This window comes from Amblyomma maculatum, chromosome 1, assembly GCF_055883805.1.
Source record: "Amblyomma maculatum isolate TAMU_Amacu chromosome 1, ASM5588380v1, whole genome shotgun sequence".
NCBI lineage: Eukaryota > Metazoa > Arthropoda > Arachnida > Ixodida > Ixodidae > Amblyomma > Amblyomma maculatum.
The window spans coordinates 313,127,417-313,152,661 of NC_139344.1; the positions used below are offsets into that span (position 1 = coordinate 313,127,417).

A 25,245-nucleotide genomic window follows, 5' to 3' on the forward strand; every position below is an offset into this window, starting at 1 on the left:
AACAGGGATGTCTCGTGCGTTGCATTTCGCACAACGGGAAAGTGGTGGTATCGATCGCACATTGTTGGAAAAGCTCTCTGACGATGTTATAGTGCCTGCTCATGTTGGACGGTATCCACTCTGTCTGCGCGAAAGGCAAGCGTATTATGCATGCTGGTGCCGCAGGCGTCAATTTCCGCAATCCCAACATGACAAGGGCCCACCAGAGAGGTGTGCAAGTTATCTCGAATGCGGAGAATGCGTACTAGTTTTCAAGCGCCTTTATACCCATCAAGAAGTCTCTGTAGAACGAGAAGAAGATGGTTTACACGGTATCAAGGAGCACTGAACAAGGGCAAGTTGGTGCTGCTCGGTGTGTTCAGGTTCATGTTATAATTGGTACTGTGCGCCTGTGTTGTGTTTCTTCTCATGTGATTGTGTTTGTTGCGCCACATTTCTGGGGACGCCTCAGTTCGCAAGTAGAGTCAACGTTTTGACAAGTGGACTTGTCTCCACTATCGCACTCTCCACTATCCATATTCTCCGTTGACCAAACCTGGAAAAAATATGGGTTGGATACGGCACAATGTTCGCCTTTCTGTACTCACCATTGTTAGGTCATTCACTTGGCGCATGCGTGGTGCCGAGAGGTGGTACTGAATCGTGCCCGTCACGATCGGCTACGACGGCGCGCTGCATAGCGGAGGCCACGTTTTGAATGCACAAGAAATGAGTGAATGTTTAAAATCTTTTTATTTGCCATAACAACCCAGGGCGAACTGGCTGATCACTTTCGCGCTAACCAGCTATTTCGTTGTGTGCGAAAGATAATAGCAACACTACGAGACAGAATAGACAAAACACACTACGACACGAGATGCCTTAAAAATCAACAAAGAAAACCAACAGGAGTATCCCACGCTTATAAAAGGGCATCGCCAGCTACACCAAACAAAACTGTATCAAACAAAGAATACACACATGACACGCTTTCAAATTGATACTCGTAAGCAGAGCACCCCAAGCTACCATTAAGAGCAAAGAAATAATTTTAATGATACACACGGCATGAAAAGTGCATAGTCACACGAGCAGCCTTCGCGAGAATACCACGTGCATCAACGCTGCCAGGTTGAGAGGTTACATAGCGCTACATAAGAGAGGTTCATTCAGAGAGCATAAGAAAGGCTAAGTGCGCTAGTGAAAACGGAACCTGTATTTCTGTTTGTGCTGCACAATAGTATGTTGCGCATTTTGAGAATATTTACTCGGTTATTTTCTTCTGACAAGTGGAGATACAGCTGGCCCTGAAACTACAAACTGCTCAGCTGTATTCCCAAAGCTTTCTCGACTGAAGCAACGCATGCTTCTTGATTGGCCGATAGCAACCTTTCGATAACCATAATTTCCCGTGCTTAGTAGCATACTAGATGTCTTCAGCATAAAGGCGACGGTACTATAAACGGACAGACATTCTTTCATAAAAGAAAAAAAAAATGACCGGACGTCGCGCCAGTCTGCCCCAGTGCATAAGCATTGAGCAGGCCGCTTCGATGAGCCTATTGAGATGTGCACCTGTAAGCAAGTGGTAAACGATGCAGGAGAATTGAGGCTACATTGACGGACGGCAGCCTCGTAGTTGATTTCCCCTCGGAATAATAAAGAAGACATTTCTTCTGTGCTTCTGCTCAGTGCGGGTATAAGAAAGCAAAGCAATCACAAAAAAAGCGCACCCTTGTGAATGTCCGTCTACGCTGCTGACAGCCCATTTTTTAGCTTGTGAAAACCAACAAGCGCACTCCCTTCAGCTGTATGCGCCTGACCCAGAATTACCAGTGCGAAGTGAACCACGCCGCGGACATGGGAACCGCCTGAACGAGATTATGAGAGTATAAAAACCATCCGCATCAGAGCAGCAACAGTCTAAGCCACCATTGTCTCTTTATTTACAGGCCATACGTAATTTGCAAAGCTGTTCAGGAGCACCAGCAGGTAACCAGAAGCGGAAGCAACTTGCTTAGCCAAATGTGGTACCGGAGTGATGTGCCGAAAAGCAATTTTGAGCGGGATTTCATGTCCCCCAGAAGCCACCTCAAAAGAACTGACCAAACTTCTGTAGAATGGAAGCTGGACGTTAGTGAAAACGAAATAAGTGTACGTTTGTAAGGCGCTGCATACGAAAGCGAAACCTGAACAACTGCGTACCAACGAGGTGTGGGTGGACAGAGAGGAGGCAATGTAACGCCTTTGCCAAAAGCAGGCAGGTGGTAATCCAAATGCCAAAGGTCTACAAAAGGGAGGGTTAAATTCTCCCTATCTTGCAGCTTTCGGCGTAGCGATAAGAGCTCTGGTAGACGGGTAAGTGTTTCATTATTTTTGGCAATAATGGTAGAACGGGGAGATATGTTACTTCAAGTAAATAAATAAAGTGTTGCAGACAGTCGGGGGCTTTATTAGTGTCAGGCTTCAAGGGTAAAGGGAACATAATTTCATATTTTCGTTTTAAACAGCCATGAAAAAAAGGCAAGAGAAAGAAAAATAATCACTATTTTTTCTTTAGGCACGTCCGCTTTATCTAAGCGAGCTGCCTTGAGCAAGGGAGTGATTGACATACACAGCCTACCTATGTTTACCAAAGTCCCAAGTATGCCCGCAGTATGTTCAAAGTGTGTAGATGTTGGCGATTCAACCCGTGGCCACACCCACGAGGCGTCGAGCGTAGAAAACGAGCGTCAGGTGTGCAAAGTGAATATGTATCTGAATATTTTATCTCAAGTAGTAAATAGAAAGGCCTTATAACATCAGCAACAATAACGCTGGCGTTTCAGGATGACCAATGTGAACGGGCCATAACATATTTGGTATCAGTAGAATTATGATTGGTTGTACATGATTTTCAACTTATTCCAAGTGTACTTGGTCCTTTGGTTTCAAGCGCGAAATCACTACTTAACAGCACCAAGCCATGTCAAAATTCTTAATTGAAGCCTCTGTCAAACTCCGGGAGAAAAATCCTTCGGTAAAAAATGGATTGGAAGCCAGGGATTTCATGTTCCAAGCGAGCACGAAGCCAGTCGTTGCTATCGCTGCATCCGGCCTGCAGAACAGCAACGCACTCTCGCGCTGTGTCCATCAACTTCAGCTGTGTGCAAAAGTTTTCGCTCGTCCTGCCCCTCATTTTTTCTTCTATACATGACTGCACGATTTCAAAAGTTCAGGGTTAGAGCCAGCCGCCACACGATAACCACAATAAAAAAACTGTAAAATCCCAGGTAAAAACAGTTCTTTGTTACCAAACCTTCGTCAGAAAGTCGACGCACTACGGCTCTTACACGTGAGCTTTGAGAGCGGAAAAACGACAAAAGGAAAGAAATAAAAGATAAATGAACGGCCACGAGCGACATCGTCTGGTGTTTCAGCTGACCGATTCCCCAGTAAAATCGTGAAGACTCTCCCGTCTTTAGGAAAGAAGAAGCCAAAGTTTGTTCAGCGGGAGTGAACAAAATTTCTAGTACAGTTAGGCGAGGCTCATCAGAAAAGCAAATATAATAAGTCGAAAGAACTGGGTGCACTTAACTTGGGATAATTTCTGTAAGCATTATTACTTTCCGTTAAATCTTGACGAGCAGCCACTAAAACTAGTAACTTTTTCAGAAAGCGTTTTTGAACACAGGCAGCTTACGATTGTACCTTGTTCTTTTGATTTAGCACAATACGAATCCCTGTGTATAGCCAGACACACCACCTAGTTATCAAGGCTGTCGCTAGTTATCTCTACCTAGATAACCACAGACGGCAAGTTTGCTAAAGCACCGCAGGAAATACTTTTATTTCATACGCACGTGAATACAGTCATGTCTGTTCCTCGCTCTATGGGAGGTATTCAAGTGACGTCACGGGCGGCACTTTGTGATGCAGAGCACAACTTGTGCAGTGCAAGACTGAGCAGGCGGCGATTAGATGTGTATTTCGCTGTGCATCACAAAATGGCAGCAACTGCGGTGTAAATGCATGCCCCTTATATAAAAAGCAAAGGCTGTTGGCATATAACACAAAAGCAAACCAGATAGCCCAGCGCTATCAGAATCAGCTTTTTTCACACGATATGGCGTCCTCTAGGCAAAAGCAGACTCTAAAAAGCGGGTGACACAGGCGAGATCAGATTCCACGAGGTTCCTGTCATGGCGAAGTGGCATGCGCTGAGATGCTACCATCGGTCGCTTGCGCCCGTCGCTAACATTAGCTGCGCAAAACAACATGACGTTTATTTTCCCTCGTGCAATTCGAGAAGCTCGCACGTGCAAATCGGTTGTGTAAGAAAGATGGACTACCTCTAAAACCTAAGGCAGCCAAAAGCATTCAGGAAGATATGAAAAGATTGGAAAAAAAGTTTACCACAGAGTAGATAAATCGCTGCACATGTATTGCAAGGATATTGCAATACATAAGGTTTGCAATACACTGAAATTCAAGTATACACGGCTTGTGTGCATGGCTGTGGAAGGAAATGCGATTGCAATGTTCTGTATGTGCAGTCAATAAGAGTTGAAATAGATAAGCATGGAAAGAAAACACGAGAAACCAAATATACACTGTAGTAGTTTCGAAAACACCCCCGCATCAACATCTGTCTCTGTTTCCTTCCGCTCTTTGCGAGCTGAGCACCAAACGGCACAACAATGCATTCCTGCCGTTGAGAGCGGGCCAGCGTGGGATTTGTTTCAATGTCGCCTGCTCAGGGAGTATAAACGCGCGCCCCAGAAACCACGCTGCGCCGCATTGCGTGCTTGGTGCGACCAGAACTTGCGAGCCACGTCCCCTCGCACGCGTCGCGGCGTTTGCACTCAAGTTGAGTAAGCTCTCTCCTTGCGTAGAAAGAGCGATGTACTCGACTGCAGATGCTGCCAAGGTGGCGCAGCCATCACGCGCTCGGCTTCTGGATGGAGCAGGCGAGGAAACGCTGTATTGCTTTCTGGCCATCCTCAGGCAGTGGTCTGAAAAGAAGGCGAAAGTTTAACGGCGATTACACAGCTAGTAGCGCAGAAAATCAGCGCAGCTGGCACGCGTTAATTATAGCGATGACAAAGGTCCAGCCCGCGAGAAATAGGACGTGTATGAGTAGCCACCCTCTAAACGAGATTACGGAGAGCGCGACTAGCGGGAAGTGGAAAGTTCGGATCTGCTTGGCTAACGTTTGAATGCAGATATTGATTCGGTTTATAAAATGTAGTTTCTGTTATGTATGCGCACAACTGCAACTCTGCTTCTCATCCTGTAGCGCCATCTCTAGGTGGCCGCCTCAATCCTAACAAGGCTCCAGACAGCGCCACCTACGTAACCGCGACCCAAGTTCAAATCCTAAATAAACCTTAGTTCCTTTTCCGTTCACAACTGGGCTGGTCCGTGTCGTCAGTCTCTCCGACATTAACCAACATAACAGGATGTTCACTGGCACTGGACGCAACAACATACCGACATCGTCAAGCTCGTGAAGTCAAGATTGATTACGGCACCTGTTCTTCGCTATTTTGATCCATCAAAGCCCGTGACAATTTCTACGGACGCCAGCTCCTATGGAATGGGATCAGTCTTACTGCAAGAAGGCAGACCCGTGGCCTACGCTTCAGCAGCTCTCACAGCCACCCAGCAGCAGTATGCGCAAATCGAGAAAGAACTGCTAGCCGTCTTGTTTGCGTGTGAAAGATTTCATTACTACACGTTCGCACGAGAAGTGACCATACAGTCGGATCACAAACCTCTGATTGGCCTGCAGAATAAGGACCTGAACAAAATGTCACCCCGACTTCAAAGGCTATAGCTGCGCCTCCAGCGGTACACCGTGACTCTGACTTACGTTCTGGGAAAACAACTAGCAGTTGCAGATGCCTTATCAAGAGCTCCCGATGGGTCAACAAGAATGGAAACAGCAGATCACGATCCCGGACTTGACGTTTCAAGTTTGGTTCAAGCAACTCCTAGCAGACTTCGCGAGATCGCTGAGGAGACATCACAAGATTCGACTCTTCAAACAGTAGCCAAATACATCAAAGAAGGATGGCCTCAAAAACTCGCACAGGTAGACAACAAAGTCAAACCATTCTACCATGTGAGAAGCGAGCTCTACACAACGGAATGATTCGTGTGCTACGGCCAACGCTTGGTTATACCAGCCGCATGCCAGGCAAATGTACATCGCACGCTCCACCAAGCACACCGCGGAATCGTTGCGTGCAAGGGTTTGGCAAGCCAGAGTGTGTATTGGCCAACTCTAAACCAGGACATCGAGACTTTGGTCAAGAGCTGTTACATATGTCAATCACATCAAATTGGCAATCCCCACCAGCCTTTATTGGACAGACCCCTTCCTGATCAACCTTGGTAACAACTCGCCATGGACTTCTTCCATCTACAGGGAAAGACATACCTGCTGATTGTCGATTATTTTTCCAAGTATGTAGAGGTTCGGCAGATGAGAACCACCACAGCAAGTTCGCTGATACAGGTACTGAAGGAAACATTTGCCAGGTTTGGCATTCCTGTGACAATCGTATCTGATCAGGGACCACCCTTCGACAGCGACGAGCTTAGAAAGTTCTTCCGTGAGTGGGACGTGATACACCAGCCGTCTTCTCCCTTGTACCCCCGTAGCAATGGTCAAGCGAAAAGAACAATACAGACCATCAAGGCTATGATGACTAAAGCAGCCGAGGAAGGCAACGACCTAGCAGTAGTGCTCCTCAACTACCGCTCCACACCAATACCAGGAGCAAAATCACCGGCTGAGCTCCTGATGGGTAGAAAGCTTCGCACATTTCTACCAACACTACCAAGTGCCTTGAAACCAAGCTTTCCAACTGAGGCTCACCAGAATCTTCTGCAAGAAAGGCAGAAACAACAACACAAGCATGCTGACCTGCACACAAGAAACCTTCCTCCGCTTGTTCCTGGCCAACCCGTAGGGCTCCGAAATAGCCGCAACTGGACAAAAGCCACCGTGGTAAATGTGGGCCCAGAGCCTAGAAGGTACGCCGTGAAAACAGACACCGGAGGCATTTTTGCAAGAAATCGAATCCACCTGCGACCTCGAAAGCGGAACGTCCTACTGCCCAAACTTCGCCGGAAGACTACGAGGTAATCGACTCAAGCACTCCTCAACAGAACCCAGAATATCCGGTCGTTCCTACCCAACCACTTCAAGTACCTTCTCGCCCACCTCATACTACTCGATCAGGAAGAAGGATCAAGCATCCTGTACGTTATCCGAGCCCAATCAGTGACTTGAGATAACCAGGATATTCCGTGTGCAACCTTCTCAATTTTTGTTAAAGAAGGGCGTGTTATGTATGCGCACAACTGCAACTCTGCTTCTCATCCTGTAGCGCCATCTCTACGTGGCCGCCTCCATCCTAAGAAGGCTCCAGACAGCGCCACCTACGTAACCGCGACCCAAGTTCAAATCCTAAATAAACCTTAGTTCCTTTTCTGTTCACAACTGGGCTGGTGCGTTTCGTCAGTCTCTCCGACATTAACCAACATAACAGTTTCATGCGCAGCTTTGGTTTGCAGCGTGCAAATTCCCTTTGTTATGATTACTGGTTTGAAAACATCAAAAATATGTGCTCCTCAGTGAAGATTGAAGAAAACTAACATTTCTAGAACTGAATACAAGCCACATACGTGTGTTTAAGCTCACACTGACCAGAAATGCTTTTTGTATTTTTGAGAAACTATATACGCATTGCGCAGCCTAGTCCAGGTGAAGGGGTCTCACTGACTCGAGTGATGCTTGCACGCGAGCGTGACCGTGCTCGAGAGTTTACAGTTTTACGTGACCTTCATTAAGCGCGCTTAGACACAAGAACTTACTTGAGACACTTGTACATGAGCTCGATGATGCGCGGCACGACGACCAGCGACTCGTCCCGCTGTACGGCGTCCACTACCCTCTGGGCCACGTCGCGAGTGTCCAGGATGGGCGTGAGCAGCGGAAACCTAGGCGTGCACCGCAAAAAGGAACGCTTCAGACATGACCGAGTCACGACACCATTGACAGACGTTGAACAAATGTCAACAACGCACCGACAACCCAAGTACAATACGCGGGGAAGTTGAAATATCGACTACGTGGTTACTAAGAAGGTATGAGCAGTTCAAAGTTGTTTTGGAGAGATTACTGGCATCAGGATATATTTACTGAGGAAAAGGCGCTACTTCTACGACCTATGGGGGAAGCCGAAGCAGAAAGCCTCGAATAAGTTTCGATCGGCAAGGCTATTTCTTGGGAAGTTGCATCGCCAAAATGAGCAAGTTTCGACCATCGGCGATTTTTGAAGCAGGCATCGCAGTCGAAATGCGTTAGGCTTAAAAAGTGGTAACCGCAAAATAATGCAGCGAGATTCCTTTGTAAAACGATCAAGCGAACCTCAAAAAAAAAAAAAATAAAGAACAGTGTGAAAGCGTGACACGTGCAACCTCTCACGTACGACTACTGCCATTCTCAATGAGCTGGGCATAACAATAATTGCGTGCCTGTACATTTCGCATCTTTTACAGAATGCATACACCTATACCATATCCAGGCAAGTATAAGAAAGCTCACGGATGGAATGAAATAAGAAGGGCCACAGACGAGCGCTGACTATAACCGTATGCTTACTGATCGTGCAAAGCGTGCATGCACTACGCGCAGCCAAAGAGAGGCAGCAACTAACTATAACATAAAAACGTAGGCAGCACACTTCTAGCGAAACCAGTGGAATATTGCGCGTGGTAATCCAGGTCCTTTACGTGGAGCGCGATCTACGAACACTGCCATGATCTCCCCTTGCAACATCCCCCCCCCCCCCTTGATCCCAACATAAATTTGGTTTCGACAGACTGGAATTAAACAAAGGCATGCGTTTTTCACGTTTGTCACGCTCAAGACAACGACCTGATAACTTTTTCATATTAAACCAGTTCCGCGAATTTACACGTCTTTAGTTTATGCATGACTATGTCTGCCATATGTAACAACGTGACAAATGGATACAATACGGATACAATGACTACGTGATAAAGGCATACAACAAGTCACTTGACAGTGGCATTAAGTAAAAAAACGGGCATGACCCTTGTCACGGGTGCTCTTGCTGTCACCCTCGGCGTTTATCGCCTGCGAAGCCTGAAAAGGTTTTCGTGAACAGAGAGCACACAGTGGTTTTCGCATGATTGTGAGAGAATTCGCATGATTATGAGAAACGTCGTGCATGTTTTAGATGGCCGTTGTGCAAGACCTCGAGGAATCGATGCGTGACATTCTGCTTTACTTACTTCGCGGACACTCGGATACAATTGTCAGAATGCTGCCAGGATAACTCATATTCCGAATCAGTCTCCGAATGTATCCTATATACTTTCGGCTAACAAGTGGTGACACAAGATTTTCACTGACGCTTGGAAAATTGCCTCAGCAATGCCCTCTGCAAAAAAATTTTGCGTGAAACGAACAATGCAGAAGATGGTCTTTGGACTTTCCAGGGTATATGTTTGCACTAAATGTGGACATCATGCGCAACAAACCGAAATTTAAAACGCGCATCCTGTTGGCGAGAACATCTGAAGTTGTGAACTCGTTTAAAGCAAAGGAAAAAACACCATTTGGGACACTTGAGCCGTGCCTTTAACAAGGGCGAGCGTTCCCGTCTGCGGGCTTCCCTTTCGGGATCCTCGCGCATGCACTCCGCCACTCACCTCTCATTTCGTAATTTGTGCCTCATTAGCATGCATTCGTAAGCTGTGGAAGTTCACCTTTTAATCAACCTGTACGAGCGATATAGCGTGCATCCAGGGGTTCTCGGTGGTTCTATTCGCTCTCGGACTCCTATCGTAAAAGCAAGCACGAGTAACTCGGCCCGGTCATTTAATCTTGTGACGTCACACAACTAATCAGTGCCCGGCATGCATGTCCCCTGCTAGAGGCACACTGCGCCGGATTTGCTGGACAACGGTGCGTTTATCGCGTTTACCAACAGTCTGTTTTCGCCTTTAACTTATTTGTATAAAGCACACAAAAGTATTCTACATATGTCCTTTCAACATGCTCGTTCCCATACCTGGCGCCAACGTTTGGGAAGAGACCAGTGTTGATGAATACGGGGCACACGGTGGTGAGCTTGATGAACTCGTAGCCAGTGTGGAATAGCTCCTCCTCCAGGGCATACATGAAGCCCACGACAGCGAATTTGGAAGCACTGCGCAAGTGAGGAGAAGAAAGGAGAGGGCAGAGTTGGCTCTTTGGTGAGGTAGTACCCGGAGAAGTGGCAGATACTCGCCAGACAATCAAAACCAAGTGCATTTCTTTACGGTGCCCCTCGCAAGCCGTCACCGGCTATGCTGACATCAATTCAACAAAACTCGAGTCCCCTTTTATAAGTGAAGTGTAAAAAACAACGACTAATACAGTGAAGGGCTAGCCAAGCGGTTCCATCTCAAACCTGGCTCATTCTCTCTAATAATAATCTCGACAACATTCTGTCGACTTCATATGTACAAGGCTACAAAGGAACACTGTGTAATACTGGTTTCAGAACACGCTACAGGTGTGAAGCAGTTCGACGAATTCATTTCGCTTGGCCCGAACGCGCTCCTTGCAGCTCCCGAAGCACCCTTGGTAATATTATTGCAGGCCAGTTAGTGCATAGTTGCCGGACGGTGAGCACTGAAAGACAACCGCCGACTCGCGTCTACTTTGTTCCTGTTGCCAGTGTCTTTAAGCGCTCCCAGACACCGATGCTCAGGTCAATGAATTAAGCCCGCTTAAGATCAAGGATGGTGCAAAATTCTCATACGACTCGTCGTATTTTCGTGTGATACTTTGCGTATTTCTCCTATTTTAGTACCACGACGCAGAGTTGTCTTACTTTATCTCACTTCTGATAAATAGCGATCTCAAAAAAATCCCATAAACACAATCGCGCTCATTTGTATTTTATTCTGTGTTGCTGAAATTTTATTATGCTTTCACTTTTAAATTTTCTTTACATGAACATTTTTTTTTTATATAATAAGGGAGTAATTACACTCAGACATCCACCCAAGCGCAGCCATACGGCCAAAAAGGAAAGCTAGCAGCCTTCTCAGAAACATAGTCCTGATCCGGAGATCGAAACCGCATTTCCGGGGGAGTCGCAGTACTAACCGAGCTAATCAGGGCTATCAGTAGATCAGATAGTAGGGTAAGAGCGAAGTGACCAATAGCCCGAATATTTCCAATGAGCTGAGCATAACGGTTGTACCGTGCGAAAGCGAAAAAGACCGTTTTTGCAATGCGTAAGCGTCCCTAACAGCCACCAGGAGCGTTCATATAGAATGAGAAAGGTGTGTGTGTGTTTGAAGCCTTTAACGAGACTCATTGTACATCTCCAGGTTTCGAACTCGCAGGTGCCGAAAAACGTCTTCCTCCTGGAGCTTAGGTATTTCCAGGAGGAGGAGGGAACGAACAGTCGCAAACGGTAGACTGTTCATTTCCAACTCAGAGTGTGAGTGCGTTCGAGAGAAAAGTGCTGATGATGAATGATGATAGTCCGTACCGTCAGGGAAAACGAAACTGAAGCTTGTGCGGGACACAATAGTATATTCGTAACAAACGCTGTGCTTTCAGTTCTCGCATACATCCGGGGTTATGTTTCAATCTTGCACATAAAACTCATGACACCTACTGCGTTCTCTTGCGCTCAGAAATTTCTAGGCAGCACCACTGAAGCTGCATAGTGATGTGCAATACAGCTGTAATGTGCGGCTAAAAGGAGCTGCGCACATTTCCACCCCGGCCTTCTCTCCCTTGTATGCACCCTCTGCGGGGCAGCCAAAGCAGACTTTCCCCACATCCTCTACATTTGCTCTCAACTCCAGCCGCCCCACAATTGGCAACAGACATGGAGCGATGGCAGATCGCGGTTTCGGACCCAGCTGCACAAAACGAGCTGGACTCTAAGAGCCGCCGAGGAGCCACAAGCTTCCGGCTACCCTACGCGATATCGAGCCAACCCATGAATATAGAAAATAATAAGGCTCAAAAATCAATAAACGTTTCCACCATCACCACCGCCTACATTTCTACGCTCCAGCTGATTCCTAGATTTTTTTATCCTACTAAAGCGTTCTATAAACCACATTGTATTTTTCGAAACTAAACGTTAGGATGCATTTGCTAACGCGCGTTCGTTCCGTTGACTGCGTGACTACTAGCTGACCCCTTGGCTGCTCCGCCCATGCCCTCCGGGAGGAGATGTAGCTACGCTGAAAGATAGCATCACTACAATATTAACAGAGCCCTTCCCTGAAAGCCAAACAATAAAGGTGTCATACAGCCAGTCCCCGAATATAGTATACTACCTTCTTCAGGAACGCATGAATGATGGACAAAATATATCAGCTTACAACTTGAAAACGAGAGACCGAGCCACAAATCAGGACCGCAGGTGGAGCCGGATTCGTGATCACATAAAACCACCGGCGCTCAGAATACGCGGCTTTAGCGAAGAGTAATAGTTTCGCCGCGGGGCTTTGTAGCCCTGTACGCTGAATAAACGGGGGATATCGAGTCTGGAGCATTCTTCTCTGCGCGGGAGAAGAAATACTACTCACGAAACATAAGATCCCCAGTCTCCGTCCAAAAAGAGCTATGCGTTCGTTTCTTCCAGGAATCTAGAAAGCGGTTATTTTTCGTAAAGCTTTTCTTCAAAGTAATAGGACTAGGTTCGCAATTCCTTTATTTTCTTACCTGCCATCTTTCATGCCAGACGTCGAGTGCATTGTAAGTCTCCCTATATGACATGCGAAGAGCGAAGGAAGACAGCAGCTCCGTATCTTTATTACTCTTAGGAAACAGTAAAACGGCACACCCACGCAAGGAAGTGCTCTTTCAAAATTTCCCGCAAGGACCTAACATGGAATAGTGATTACTTAGGCCCCTTCAACTTACCGGGACATACACCTACCTCAGACAAGCCTCACGAGAAAAAAAAACAAAAAAAAAAACGAGACTGCAGTTAAAGGCGAGAATGGTTAAAATGATCAAAACGCGAGCTCAATAGAAGGCCCACAATGAAGACGGTAGAAAAAAAAAGTTACAGCCAGTGCTTTCCGCACAAGCTTAGAACAAAACTAGAGAATAAGATAAAGCAGCGCCATTACCGAAACATGCCATCAGACGACAGCAGGACCCTGCAAATAATAAAATAAAATAAAATAAAATGGGCGAGCCAGTAGAGACCTCCTTTTAGAGTTTTCACGTGTACATCGGGGAGCCTTCTGAACGTGGCCGTCATGGTGGCAAAGTGGTCAACGCACTCGACTGCTGTGCCCAAGGGATCAAATCCCGGCCTCGACGGCTGCTTTTCGATGGGGGCGAAAAGCACCCGTGTGCGATGTCAGTAAAGAACCCCAGGTGGTAGAAATTTGCGGAGTACTGCACTACGGCTTCTCTCATAGCCTGATTCGCTTTGGGACGTTAAACCCTATTAACCAAACTCTACCTTGTGAACATGCGCCGTGGTGCTGGGCACATTCGTATGAACCCAAGCAGCCACTGCGCGCACGCCGTAAAAACTTGAGTGGTGCGATCTACGTCGTCGCTATTGCGACTGCGCTAGAGCTTAATATCGTCCAGCTTTCAAACGCCACAAAATAAAGCGGAGGGAAAAAGCTGTTGAGGCGAACACTAAAAGTATGAACATCCGGGTGACGCATCTATGCTATACCCGCCCGCCGCGAAACGCTCCGTTTTATTTTGGGGGCACGTGACGGCATTCATGAGGAACATAGTTGTCGAAACATTGCTTGCTTGGCCAACGATTTCGGGCATCACCGCGTAGTTAAGCATAAATTTCCTTAACCGCACAGAGTACCAAGGCAGTAGTATTTAAATACCCGCGGCATGTGCATGCTGGCTCTCAATTCTTGAAAAACTTGAGATAATCAGCGTAAGGCGCTATAAAAAGGAATTTTTGAGGTAGAATTTTGCTGCGTTGTGTTGGCTGTTATGAGCTATCATGCACCAAGAACAATATTAGGAACTTAGTAGGCAGAAATAAGGGAAGTGAATGTGTTCAAAACTTTGGTTTGTTGAGAAATTGCCCTTTGCGGAAACTAAATATGCATGGCATGTCTACGATTGCTATTTCCCCTAAAAGAAGGCTGGGTGGAGTGGAATGGTAATGATGCAAAAAAATAGTGTTTTCCCCGTAGTGTCTAGAGTTTTCAGCAGGTAATTAGGATGTTACTGACTGTGAGCACCTCTTGAATTCGTCACCGGTAGACACCGGTTTTTCATCGGTAAAATGTGGATAAGATGTCAGTTCCCAATAAGAAGACGACATTTTACCCCTTACATGAAACGCTCCTGATGTGCGCTTGATTTGGTTTTCTTAGTATGGGCTTTAGGAGGCACGATTTAATATTCTTTAGGTTATTGCACATGCACAGCCATTTATCCTTCTGTTAGCGCTCTATTACCTTAACGCAGTCCTTATCTGGCTTGCTTACTTGCATTTTAAGTTTTATTTTATTTTATTTTTTACGCGAGCTTGAGCAGCACATGTGAATGTTCTCTCATTGCCGCCAATGCCTTCGTGAATTGAAACCCAACAGAACGTTATGTTACGTTCTTGCGTTGAGATTTTGTTATGTTGTGTATTATACTGACACCGTCCATCCGTCGTTCTCCTGGAGACACGAGCGAGCAACGGTCTCGCCTGAAAAAGCTGAAGTGCAAGCTCTGGAAAGCACTGCTAACGACGTCCGCTGTCATCGCAGTTCTGCTTGCTGAGGGAGGAATGCGTTACCTCCAACACATGTCACGTCAGGCCGCTTGGGTACGTCTGAGAAGAGCTGCGATGTCAGCAGCCACTGCAGCTTTTTCAGGCGAGACCGCTGCGCTCTCGTGTTTCCAGGAGAACGACGGATGGACGGTGTCAATATAATACACAATGGTGTAAGGCATATAATCACTTCCTTAAAACTTTCCTGGTGAGTACTTGATTTCCGGCTAGCACAGGCTTTATAAAGTCAAGTTTGTTATTTAGTTAATTATTTCAAGTTGACTGCCATTTATCTTTCAGTTGCACCGTGCTAACTTCAAGCAATCTTTAACTGGCAAATGTTTTTTTGTTTCTCTTTCTCGAGTTGAGCCGCACATGCATCTGCTCTCTCATTCCCTTTGATTCCTACGGGGCCCAACAGATTTTTATGTTCAGTTCCTGTGCAGTGACAGTTGTTATGCTGTGCATGACATTGCCTAGTAATGGCGTACCTGTATTCATAGGGTGCAGGGCGGTGAGTACACTCAGGGAATCGGCGTAAATGACACTTCCTTCGCATCCTCGTTTATTGCTCTTTCAACTGCTACGGAGACCGCGTAACACTTGTGGGGATTCACAATCCCCTTCCTCCATTATAACGCCCGCGCGTAATTAACACGCGTGATTACGCGCGCTGGCAGAGAGGTTGGCGGAGGAGAGGGCATGCTGGCCACCCCCCGCTGCCTCCCGGGCCTGCGGCGACGCTGCCGCTGGCTTCCCTCTTTCCTACCGGCGTAACCGGGAGACCTCCTCTCCCGTTTCGTGTCGAGAACTGTTGCAAAGCAATTCGCTCGGGGGTCTTCGGCGAATGGGCGCGCACGCGCGCGGTTCACGATTTCCGCCGAGGAGACCACCGCCGTCACCGAGAATCGCCCATTGACCATAGGCACTTACCGCAACGGGATGTGAGCGAGAAGCCGTGTCAGGTGAGAAGACTCTTCCTCTCACCTCCCTAGCGCGCTTCCCCATTAGGTGGTTTTTATTTCACCCCCGTACGCGGCGTTCGCTCGCTACACGGTGGTTGTTCTTGATTGCTATTCCCTTGCCGTGTACTCGAGCACAATAAACTCTGTTCGAGTACGTAACTCGGTGTTTGTCCCCTCTGGCCCGAACCCGCCGCAGTGGCGATTTCTCGCACCGCGGGTTGGGGGTCACAGCTCTGTCTGCTAGGGCTGGCACGTCGGGGCTAGAAGACGACTGCAGCGTCCAGCCCCCCCGTGGCGCATTTTTGCGAGAATAACCCCCATACACTCTGCAGTGAGAATGGAAGCTTTTTTATCTTCTACTATGGCACTACATACATAAAATGCTGTATAAGAAGAATCAGTATAGAATGTTCCCTAATTTCTGCATTTTTCTTTGAGGGTCAACAACTCCTTTAATAAGTGGTCATGCGGTGTTAGATTTTTGTTGAACTTTGTAAGTGTCAAGTCGCATGCATTTAGGAAATTATACCAAGGCGAGATCTGACTCAACTGCGACATTTTAATTAAAGCAGAGGATAGTCGGTCTTGCTTTGGGAGCACGTGCAGTCACTAGTAATATGGCAGTCCAAGGCGATATGGAACGGTCGACATCGAAGCGCGGGAGGCGAAAAGTAACGTGTAGTATGAAGAACGGTTGAGGCAAATGAATAAGAAACGCTGGGCGACAAATATTTTCAATTACTTGCACCGGAGTAGCTTTGATACGACATGGAGGAGAACTGGACGGTTTCCAAAGAGATACGGTTAAATTATGAAACGATGGAAGCGAGTACAAAACGATGGAAGCGTCACAGGTCTGCCCATGGCGGCGGTCAGGCCTGTGAAGCAGCAGGAGTTGCTAAGAATTCCTGGCTCCGCTGGACAGGCCGCCATTTGAAACTGACCCTGGCAAAGTTTAACAGCTAGAACCCTAGCTAAAGCTAGTTTAGCAGTGCTGTTAGAGGAACTAGAGGGTATGAAATGGGATGTCATAGGGCTTAGTGAGGTTAGGAGGCCGAATGAGGCGTATACTAGCGAAGGATGGACATGTACTGTGTTATCGAGGTTTACCAGAGAGGCGACAACTAGGAGTATGTTACCTTGTCAATAAGTATATAGCGGGTAATATAGATGAATTTTATAGCATTAATGAGAGGGTGGCAGGAATCTTAATTAGGCTTAATAAGCGGTATAAACTGAAAGTTGTACAGGTCTATGCACCTATATGTAGTTTGGTGACCAGGCAGTTGAAAGCTTCTACGAAGATGTAGAATCGGCAATGCGAAAAGTAAAGACGCAGTACACTGTACTAAGGGGCGACTTCACTGACAAGGTAGGGAAAAAGCAGGCAGGAGACCAGGCAGTAGGTGACTATGGCATTGGTTCTAGGAAAAAACAGGGGGGAGTTACTAGTTGAGTTTGCGGAGTGCAATAACTTAAGAATCATGAATACCTTCTTCAGCAAACGGAAGAACCGGAAATGGACATGGAAAGGTCCTAACGGGGAGACTAAAAATGAAATTGACTTCATAATGTGTTCAACCCCCGCCATTATGCAAGATGTAGAGGTAATCGGGAAAGTGCGATGCAGTGACCACAGGATGGTGAGGTCCCGAATTAGCCTAAATCTGAAGAAGGAACGCAACAGATTAGTAAGAAAGAAACCCATCAACGAATTAGCGATGATGGGGAGGGCAGAAGAGTTCAGGATCTCGCTAGAGAATACATATTCAGCTCTAACCGAGAGTGGCGACATTACCTTACAAGCATTGAAAAATAATTTCAGAGATATAATTACTGAGTGTGCGGTAGAAGTGGGCGGTAGGATAGTTAGAGAGGATACCGGTAAGCTGTCTAAGGAGACGAAAGATTTTATTAAGAAACGCAAGAGTATGACAGCTTCCAATCGAACAGACCGGATCGAATTGGCCGAGATATCAATGCTAATCAATAAGCGCAAGGTGGCCGATATAAGGAAGTATAACATGGAGATGATTGAGCATGCTGTAAAGAACGGGGGAAGCCTTAAAGCGACAAAGAAGAAATTGGGCATAGGCAAAAACCAGATGTATGCGATAAGGGACAAGGCGGGCAACGTCATCACGAATATGGACAAGATAGTCAAAGTAGCCGAGGAGTTCTATACAGATCTCTACAGTAGCCAAAATAGTCAGGACCGTAACGAGATTGGCGGTAGGGAAAACCAGTCAGACGTTCCACCAGTGACGAAGGACGAGGTCAAAAAAGCATTAGAAACTATGAAAAGGGGGAAATCAGCTGGATAGGATCAGATAACTAAAGATTTGCTAAAAGACGGGGGGGGGGGGGGGGATATCGTGCTAGAAAAACTGGCCACCCTGTATACGCAGTGCCTGGTGTCATCGATGGTACCGGAACCATGGAAAAATGCAAACATTATCCTCTTTCATAAGAAAGGGGACTCTAAGTACCTTAAAAATTACAGACCAATCAGTTTACTGCCTGTTACGTATAAAGGTATTTACTAAGGTAATCGCTAATAGAATCAGGACAACCTTAGACTGCAATCAAGCAAAGGATCAAGCAGGTTTTCGGAAACGGTACTCTACTATCGATCATATCCATACCATCAATCAGGTGATAGAAAAATGCTCGGAATATAACCAGCTCTTATACATAGCATTTGTTGATTACGAAAAAGCATTTGACTCGTTTGAAACCTCGGCAGTGATGCAGGCATCGCGAAATCAGGGGATAGACGAGCCGTACGTGAAAGTGCTGGAAGATATATATAGTGGCTGCACAGCAACCATAGTTCTGCATAAAGAAAGTAACAAAATTCCCATAAAGAAAGGTGTTAGGCAAGGAGACACAATCTCCCCAGTACTATTCACAGCTTGTTTAGAGGAAGTATTCAGAGACCTGGAATGGGAGCAGTTAGGGATAAGGGTAGATGGAGAATACCTCAGTAATCTGCGATTTGCTGATGACATTGCCTTGCTAAGCAACTCGGGGGATGAACTGCAAATAATGACTGATGACCTAGACAGGAAAAGTAGAAAGGTAGACTTGAAAATCAATATGCAAAAGACTAAGGTAATGCTCAACAACCTCGGGAAGGAACAGCAGTTTACACTAGGTAGCGTAGTACTGGAAATAGTAGGCGAATATGTCTACTTAGGACAGGTAGTAACCGCAGATCCGGACCATGCAAAGGAAATAACAAGAAGAATAACATTGGGATGGAGCGCATTTAGCAAGCACTCGCAGATTATGACTAGCAGCTTACCGGTATCGCTCGAGAGGAAAGTATACAACAGTTGCACCTTACCTGTACTCACCTATGGGGCTGAAACGTGGAGGCTAACCAAGAGAGTTCTACTTAAGTTGAGGAAAACGCAGAGGGCTATGGAAAGAAAAATGGTAGGGGTAATATTATGAGATAGGAGGCGTGCAGCGTGGGTCAGAGAAATAACTCAAGTTACCGACTTTCTAGTGGAAATTAAGACGAAGAAATGGGCATGGGCAGGACATGTAGTGCGAAGAGAGGAAACCCGATGGTCGCTTATGGTAACAAACTGGATTCCAAGGGAAGGAAAGCGTAGCAGTGGGCGGCAGAAAGTTAGGTGGGCGGATGAGGTTAAGAAGTTCGCAGGGGTCAAGTGGTTGCAGTTCAGAACCGGGTTAAGTGGAGAAATATGGGAGAGGCCTTCGCCCTGCAGTGGGTATAGTCAGTCTGATGATGATGATGATGATGATGGTGGTGGTGGAAGCGAGTAAGACGCGACTTGAGGATTGTTGGAAAAAGTCGAGAGAGTAGTTTTAATATGTTCAGAGCGAATGCCAGGTGACCCTTTCGCTACCTCATGGGAGAGGGGACGCTAATTATTACCTACCCACCTAACCACCTACCCTTTTTATACGCACCGTGCACCGCCTCTAGGGGCGCCACTGAAAGCTGCCTACTGGCGGCTGCGGAAGCGATGAAGGGGCACAGTCCCAGCCTGCCCCATTGCGACAGCAAGTGTGGCAGAAGTTGACGATCGCGATGCGCCGTTTGTGCAGGCGCTTGGCAATTATTTTTGCGGAGATATCCGCCCGAAAAAGAATTTTACTGCTCCAAGTGGGGATTTGTCCAAAATTGCAGTGAGACTCATACGAATTCGGATGACCCGACCCGCGTTAGCGCGAAGTTCTTGCCGTAAAAAAGCGTCACCAGGACCGGCTATGTAGTTAAGTTTATCATGAGCACCATCCCTCTTTGTGCGCTTTAAAATCAGTACTCACGCTTACACAATGCGTTTGGAAAAAATCTGATAAGTCCAGTTTGTTTTTCTGGAGTGCAACATCAGGACTATTTTAAACAGTTTTTGGTGCGACTGCCGTCCCCTCACGAGCTCCATTGAACACTGTGGTGGAGAGCTACGTATAACTGGACACGAAATCACGGTTGTGGCAGTGTAATTTTGATGAATGTAAGCTTAAGAAGCTAGTGCGACAACCCCGGCTGCTTCGTACGTTGTCAGCTGCTATCTCTCACCGTACCCTGATTTTTCGCAATACCCACGCGCGTAGAATGTACATATATGGCAAGTCGCGCTTGGTTTGAAACAAGAAGAAAGCTGTAATGCATTCAGTAATTGTTTTGACCTTTTCAACCTGCATGTTAAAGTTTTCATTTCGAAAGGTTTCAAAAGGCATTTCAAAAGGTTGGCATCACAGGATTTTTGCTCACCTGTAAAAATTTGTACCACGCAATTACCGAACTTACATTAGCAAGGTTTAAATAAAAAGCAGGAAAACTACCAAAATAAATTTACATTTGTTACTTCTTATGTGTTCCTACCGTAGAGCATCTGCAATCCGTTGAAATATTGTTTACAGGCATGAGATGGCTTCTTGGGGTATTTTACCAGGCGCCAATAACGAAATGTTGGCTGCAGACTCTGCTCTTTTCGTTGGTTCACACGAACTCTCCTCTTTGCTAAATTTGAAAGCAAAGCAAACGTCCGTCAAACAAACTGCAGCATGCTACATAGTTACGAAATGAGTCCCGGCGAATGCAATATCCCAATTGCCAAATAACTTTCCAACCGAAAGCTTGTCATTTACATACAAAAGAGAAAGTTTCCTAAGGTAAACCTAAGTAAAAGTATCGGTCGCTACATAAGAGTTAACACCCAACCATCGCAAAGGTGTGGCAATATTCCCTCTTAGAAACAGCGTTGTCGCACAAATAAGAGAGCTGCAGCATTCGGCACACATCGAATGATACTCTATGCAAAACCTAGTACACTAGCAAAGCTTCACGCGTCGTTTATGTAACACAGATGTGCACAAAGGGTTGCAAAGTCATGCGTGATTCATGTTGCGCTCACTTTGACGAATTGGCAGCGGGAAATTGCACGCAGTTGTGATGAGTTAAACTTGTTTTCGCATACAACTGTGAAATCCGCGGTCAAAATGCACCGGTGATGCTAAACTGGCCATACAGAATGTCGCTGATAATATTCCACAACGCAGCACAATAAAGTGATGCAGTAATTGGTAACCAGACGCGTGTAGCTCTATTTCTCGGAATGTTGGCTTCGCTTCCGTTCGTAATGGCGGCCAGGAAGCTTGTAGAAACGCTTTACGGGGCAGCTTGTTCGAACACCTCACTATATAATCGCTATTTTTTGACACGACCTAAGTCATGCGGGAAGATTTACAGCAATTTTCATACGCCACAACTTTCAAGGCGCAGTAACGCAAGGAGCAAGGCCACTGCAAGCCGACGACAGGCGGTGCAATCTAATCGATGCTCAGGCCGTATAGCGTTATATTGAAGGAGACCCACCAGTAGTCAGTCATGAAGGGTGACCCTAAGAGGCCCGCCACGGAGGCGATGCTCACAATGTGGCCACTTCCCCTGTCCTTCATAGACGGCAGGAAGAACTTGACCATCTGCGAGGATATAAGCATAATTGTGACTAAGCAGCTCTCTCTGTCTCTCAGCATGGCCTCACCCAGAACTGGGAGAGCGTGTTGACGGCGAAGGTGCGCCGGATGTCGCTGTGCTTGAGCGTCAGCAGACCCTGGCACATGGCCACGCCGGCATTGTTGACGAGCACATCGACGTGGCCAACCTTCTTGAGCACCTCGTCCCCGACCACCTCCACTTGTTGCTCGGAGGTGACGTCGCACTGGAACGCGTGCGCCTCGAAGCCCAGCTGACGGAGTTCCTCGCACACCGCATCGTTGTTCTCCTACGAAAAGAGATAAGCGTTATGCAAAACAGCAGCAACATTTTGGGCACTATGGTTTACATTATGTAACGGTTTGGACCAATATGCATGAGAAGCACTTAGGATGCAAGGCTTGTTGTTTGCAAAGACAACATCGGTTGCTGGTGCCTGTGGTAGGCAGCACCGGCTATATTTAGTTTATTTATAGATTTGTTCTACACAAAACTACCTCAGCACTCGCAATTGTAGATTTAATAAAATTTGTGCGTCCTAGTTAATGGCACGCTCTGCGTCTGGCCTATAGGACGCGCGAAAATCGTGTCAAGAGGTTCTTTAGGTATTATATAGTAATTTTATATCATGTCCACGTTGTCAAGGTTTGCATAAGCCGTGTAACGTTGATGAAACGAGACTACTGATTAAATTTTAAATTGTTGCTCTGTGTTTCTAGGCATTCGTCGTTGGGTAGGAGGCTTTCGAAGGATTCAAGAAAAAAATCGTTAAAAAGTCAGTAGACTGTCCCTCAAAATACTTTGTTACAATTAACACTATCATGCTACCTTCTCCGCTGTAGAAAAGCGGATGGTGCAAGCTGGTCAAGTGCGCGAGTCACCCGCTATTCTGGGAGGGCGACGAGTAGTTAGGGGAACGAGTTCCAACACCTTCTTTTCTTCATGCTGTTTCAGAGCGATTGACATTCTATGGCTTTGCCGGATACGATATCCACTCATCGCCGGAGCCTATATTTGCCTTTCCTGGCCGCGTACTAGTAAAGCGGGGCTATATCAAAGACCAAGCTTACTTTTCTCTGCAGACACAAGGGATCTTCTTTGACAGGCCCTTCCTATGGCCGCTTCAGGAACACGGCTTATACGTTATTTGCACACAGTCGCCTAGCCTAGGTGCGAACCAGCTCCGAATTTTTGTTTTTACGATCTGCACACTTGATCTGTATGTAAGCGAGAAAAGAACATATGCCTTAAATCGGATAGCACTCAGGTTGGATATTTCATTACTAGACATTCGCTGCATTCGGCGAGCTAGTTCTGTCAACGGATGTCTGCATCTCAAATCAGATGTGACAAAAATGTTGCCTCCCCCTCCTGCCATATATAGAGGGTCCGAGGACAGCTCGACGCAATCTCATCCTGTCATGACGACTTCGTGGCTATACGCGCTCGTGGGGGGAATTGTGGTCTGGGAGCATGAACACAAAGGGTGTGCCGGCAGGGGCCTACAAAGACAACAGCACCAACAGGGGCGCAGAAAGAAGCCTGCGGTGGAGTAGCCTGTTAGCGGCGTACCTCGGCGGCTACGTCTTGGCGGCGGCCTCTTTTATACAACACTGCACCTGCATTATGTGATGCACGTACATGCATCCGTGACAGCGCTTTATTGATGACCGTTTGGGCGACGCTGTGCTTTCTAGCAGCACTTCCTTGGTTTTATAACACTGGAGCCGTGATTGAAAATCCGGCAGAAAAAGCTAGATGTAAAGCTGGGTATTTTTGGCGGTTGCCCTTGGTTTTTTTAAGGCGCATCCCTTGTGCAAACCTATCTTCCTATGCCTCCAAGGGCCAGAGTGCCACAGAATAGGCGGCATCCATTAATTTGCCCATGTTGCATTTATTGCAACCGCTGAGTGGTTCTGTAAAATTCATATGTTCACGGGACCTGTATATGTGATCGTCGTTCGGGCGTGCAAGAACGCGTACGTGCACGTCACCTCAGACCGGTATAGCTTTCTCCTGGTTAGTTCTCTCTCCATGCTCGAGCGGAATAGTACGTGCTGTTGTGCCTTACTTTTTCCGCACTCAGTCACCTCTACTACCTGTAAAGTATAGAGCTTCCTTTGTATATCCGTATATTTTTTCTCTGGGAATGTGACCCCCAGAAGAACCGAAGTTGTAATGTACGTGACTTGTTTTCGTAGTGTGTTATTTTTTCAAAGCTAAGATGGGGAGGGCGGCTATGCAGTGCGAAAGTGTGATACGTCTACGTGAGCCTTCCTCTGTGAGTGGACTACTTTGTGCACTCTAAGCGTGTGTTTTGTTTGGGACTCCGACCCTGCGCACAAGGCATCGTCCACGAAAGTTTGAAAGGGAGCCGCCGAGGCCCCAAAGTCAGTCCGCCCAGTTGGCTCCTCGGAAGGAAAGCCGATCTGCCGCGTACTTCCGGGGGGCTTCCCGAACCGCCGCCGCCGGCATCTACGGAGCTGCCTCGGAAGGATCATCGCCTTGAGGGCCGCGTCGTCCCAGTCATGGACTGCCACCGCGTTCCCCGCTCAGTTGTATGTTCTACACTACTGTGAACTTCACTTCCCTTGCTGTTACTTGGATTTTACATTCATTCCGGAAACAGCATGTTTAACTCTGTATACATAATTCGGAGTGTTTAAGTGTATTGTTTCTTCACTAGTGTCGTTGCCTTTTAGAATGACAATTGCGGTCTACTAAATTCTCGACGTTTGCTTACCGGCTACGCCGGGCATCCAACGACGAACCATTTTTTGTCATGTCTCGGTGATGACTTCCGGTGATTACCGAGCGTATGACAAAGAGCTATTGTTTCTTTTATTGCGTAAGCAATACTGCGGCAGGTTTCTAGCCGTCGCGTATACCCGGCGGACGCTATGCTTGACTTTGAGCCGCAGCTGCGTCGACGCCGGAACCGCGCCGTAAGGGGAGTGTTAGCATTAGAACGAAAGCTGACGCACCGCTCTCTCCCGTCCTCTCGCACTTCGCACTTCTGCGTTCCCCGGATCGCACTCTCTCACCGCATGCGATGCAAGCAAGGTCCGATGTTGCATGCGCGCGTCGAAATCCTGGCACGTGCGTCAAAGCGATGGTCGGGACGCACCACTCAAGGTCCAAGGGGCGGACGGCTGCCACCCAGGGCAAGGAATTGCGCAGTAATAAAATACGCAATAAAAGACGATCACTAACAGGTGTGAAAGTGGAAAGAAATAAGAGTTCACGTCGGGGTAAATCAGTTGCTATGCAGTCTTACAAGGTGGAGCATCGGCAATGCTACACTACATGCCGAACCTTATGCGCAATATTGCAGTATTGCTTCCGCAACTTACCAGGTTTAACCAGAGCCAAACTACTGCCAGTTGGTATTTTTATATGATGTAAATTTTACGGATGATATACAACGTGCCAGGAAGCTTTCTCAAAATTAAGGCGGTTATTTGGTGCTTTGGCTTAATTCGCTTTCCTTATGGGGAAGGGGTGCAGATGTTCATACTGTTAC

At 46.9% G+C, this 25,245-nt stretch overlaps 1 protein-coding gene across 1 annotated transcript in view; it reads right to left on the bottom strand.

Moving 5' to 3' along the window:
• Positions 1 to 693: 693 nt before the first annotated feature.
• Positions 694 to 25,245, bottom strand: part of LOC146207132 (17-beta-hydroxysteroid dehydrogenase 13-like) — a 113,415-nt gene continuing 88,863 nt past the window's right edge. The window contains exons 2-6 of the mRNA XM_084602474.1: positions 21,772 to 22,011; positions 21,603 to 21,709; positions 10,074 to 10,211; positions 7,846 to 7,971; positions 694 to 4,973 (exon numbers count right to left, since the gene is read on the bottom strand). Coding sequence (XP_084458600.1) covers positions 4,901 to 4,973; positions 7,846 to 7,971; positions 10,074 to 10,211; positions 21,603 to 21,709; positions 21,772 to 22,011 — 684 coding nt within the window. The 3' untranslated portion in view covers positions 694 to 4,900. The remainder of the gene's footprint in view (positions 4,974 to 7,845; positions 7,972 to 10,073; positions 10,212 to 21,602; positions 21,710 to 21,771; positions 22,012 to 25,245) is intronic.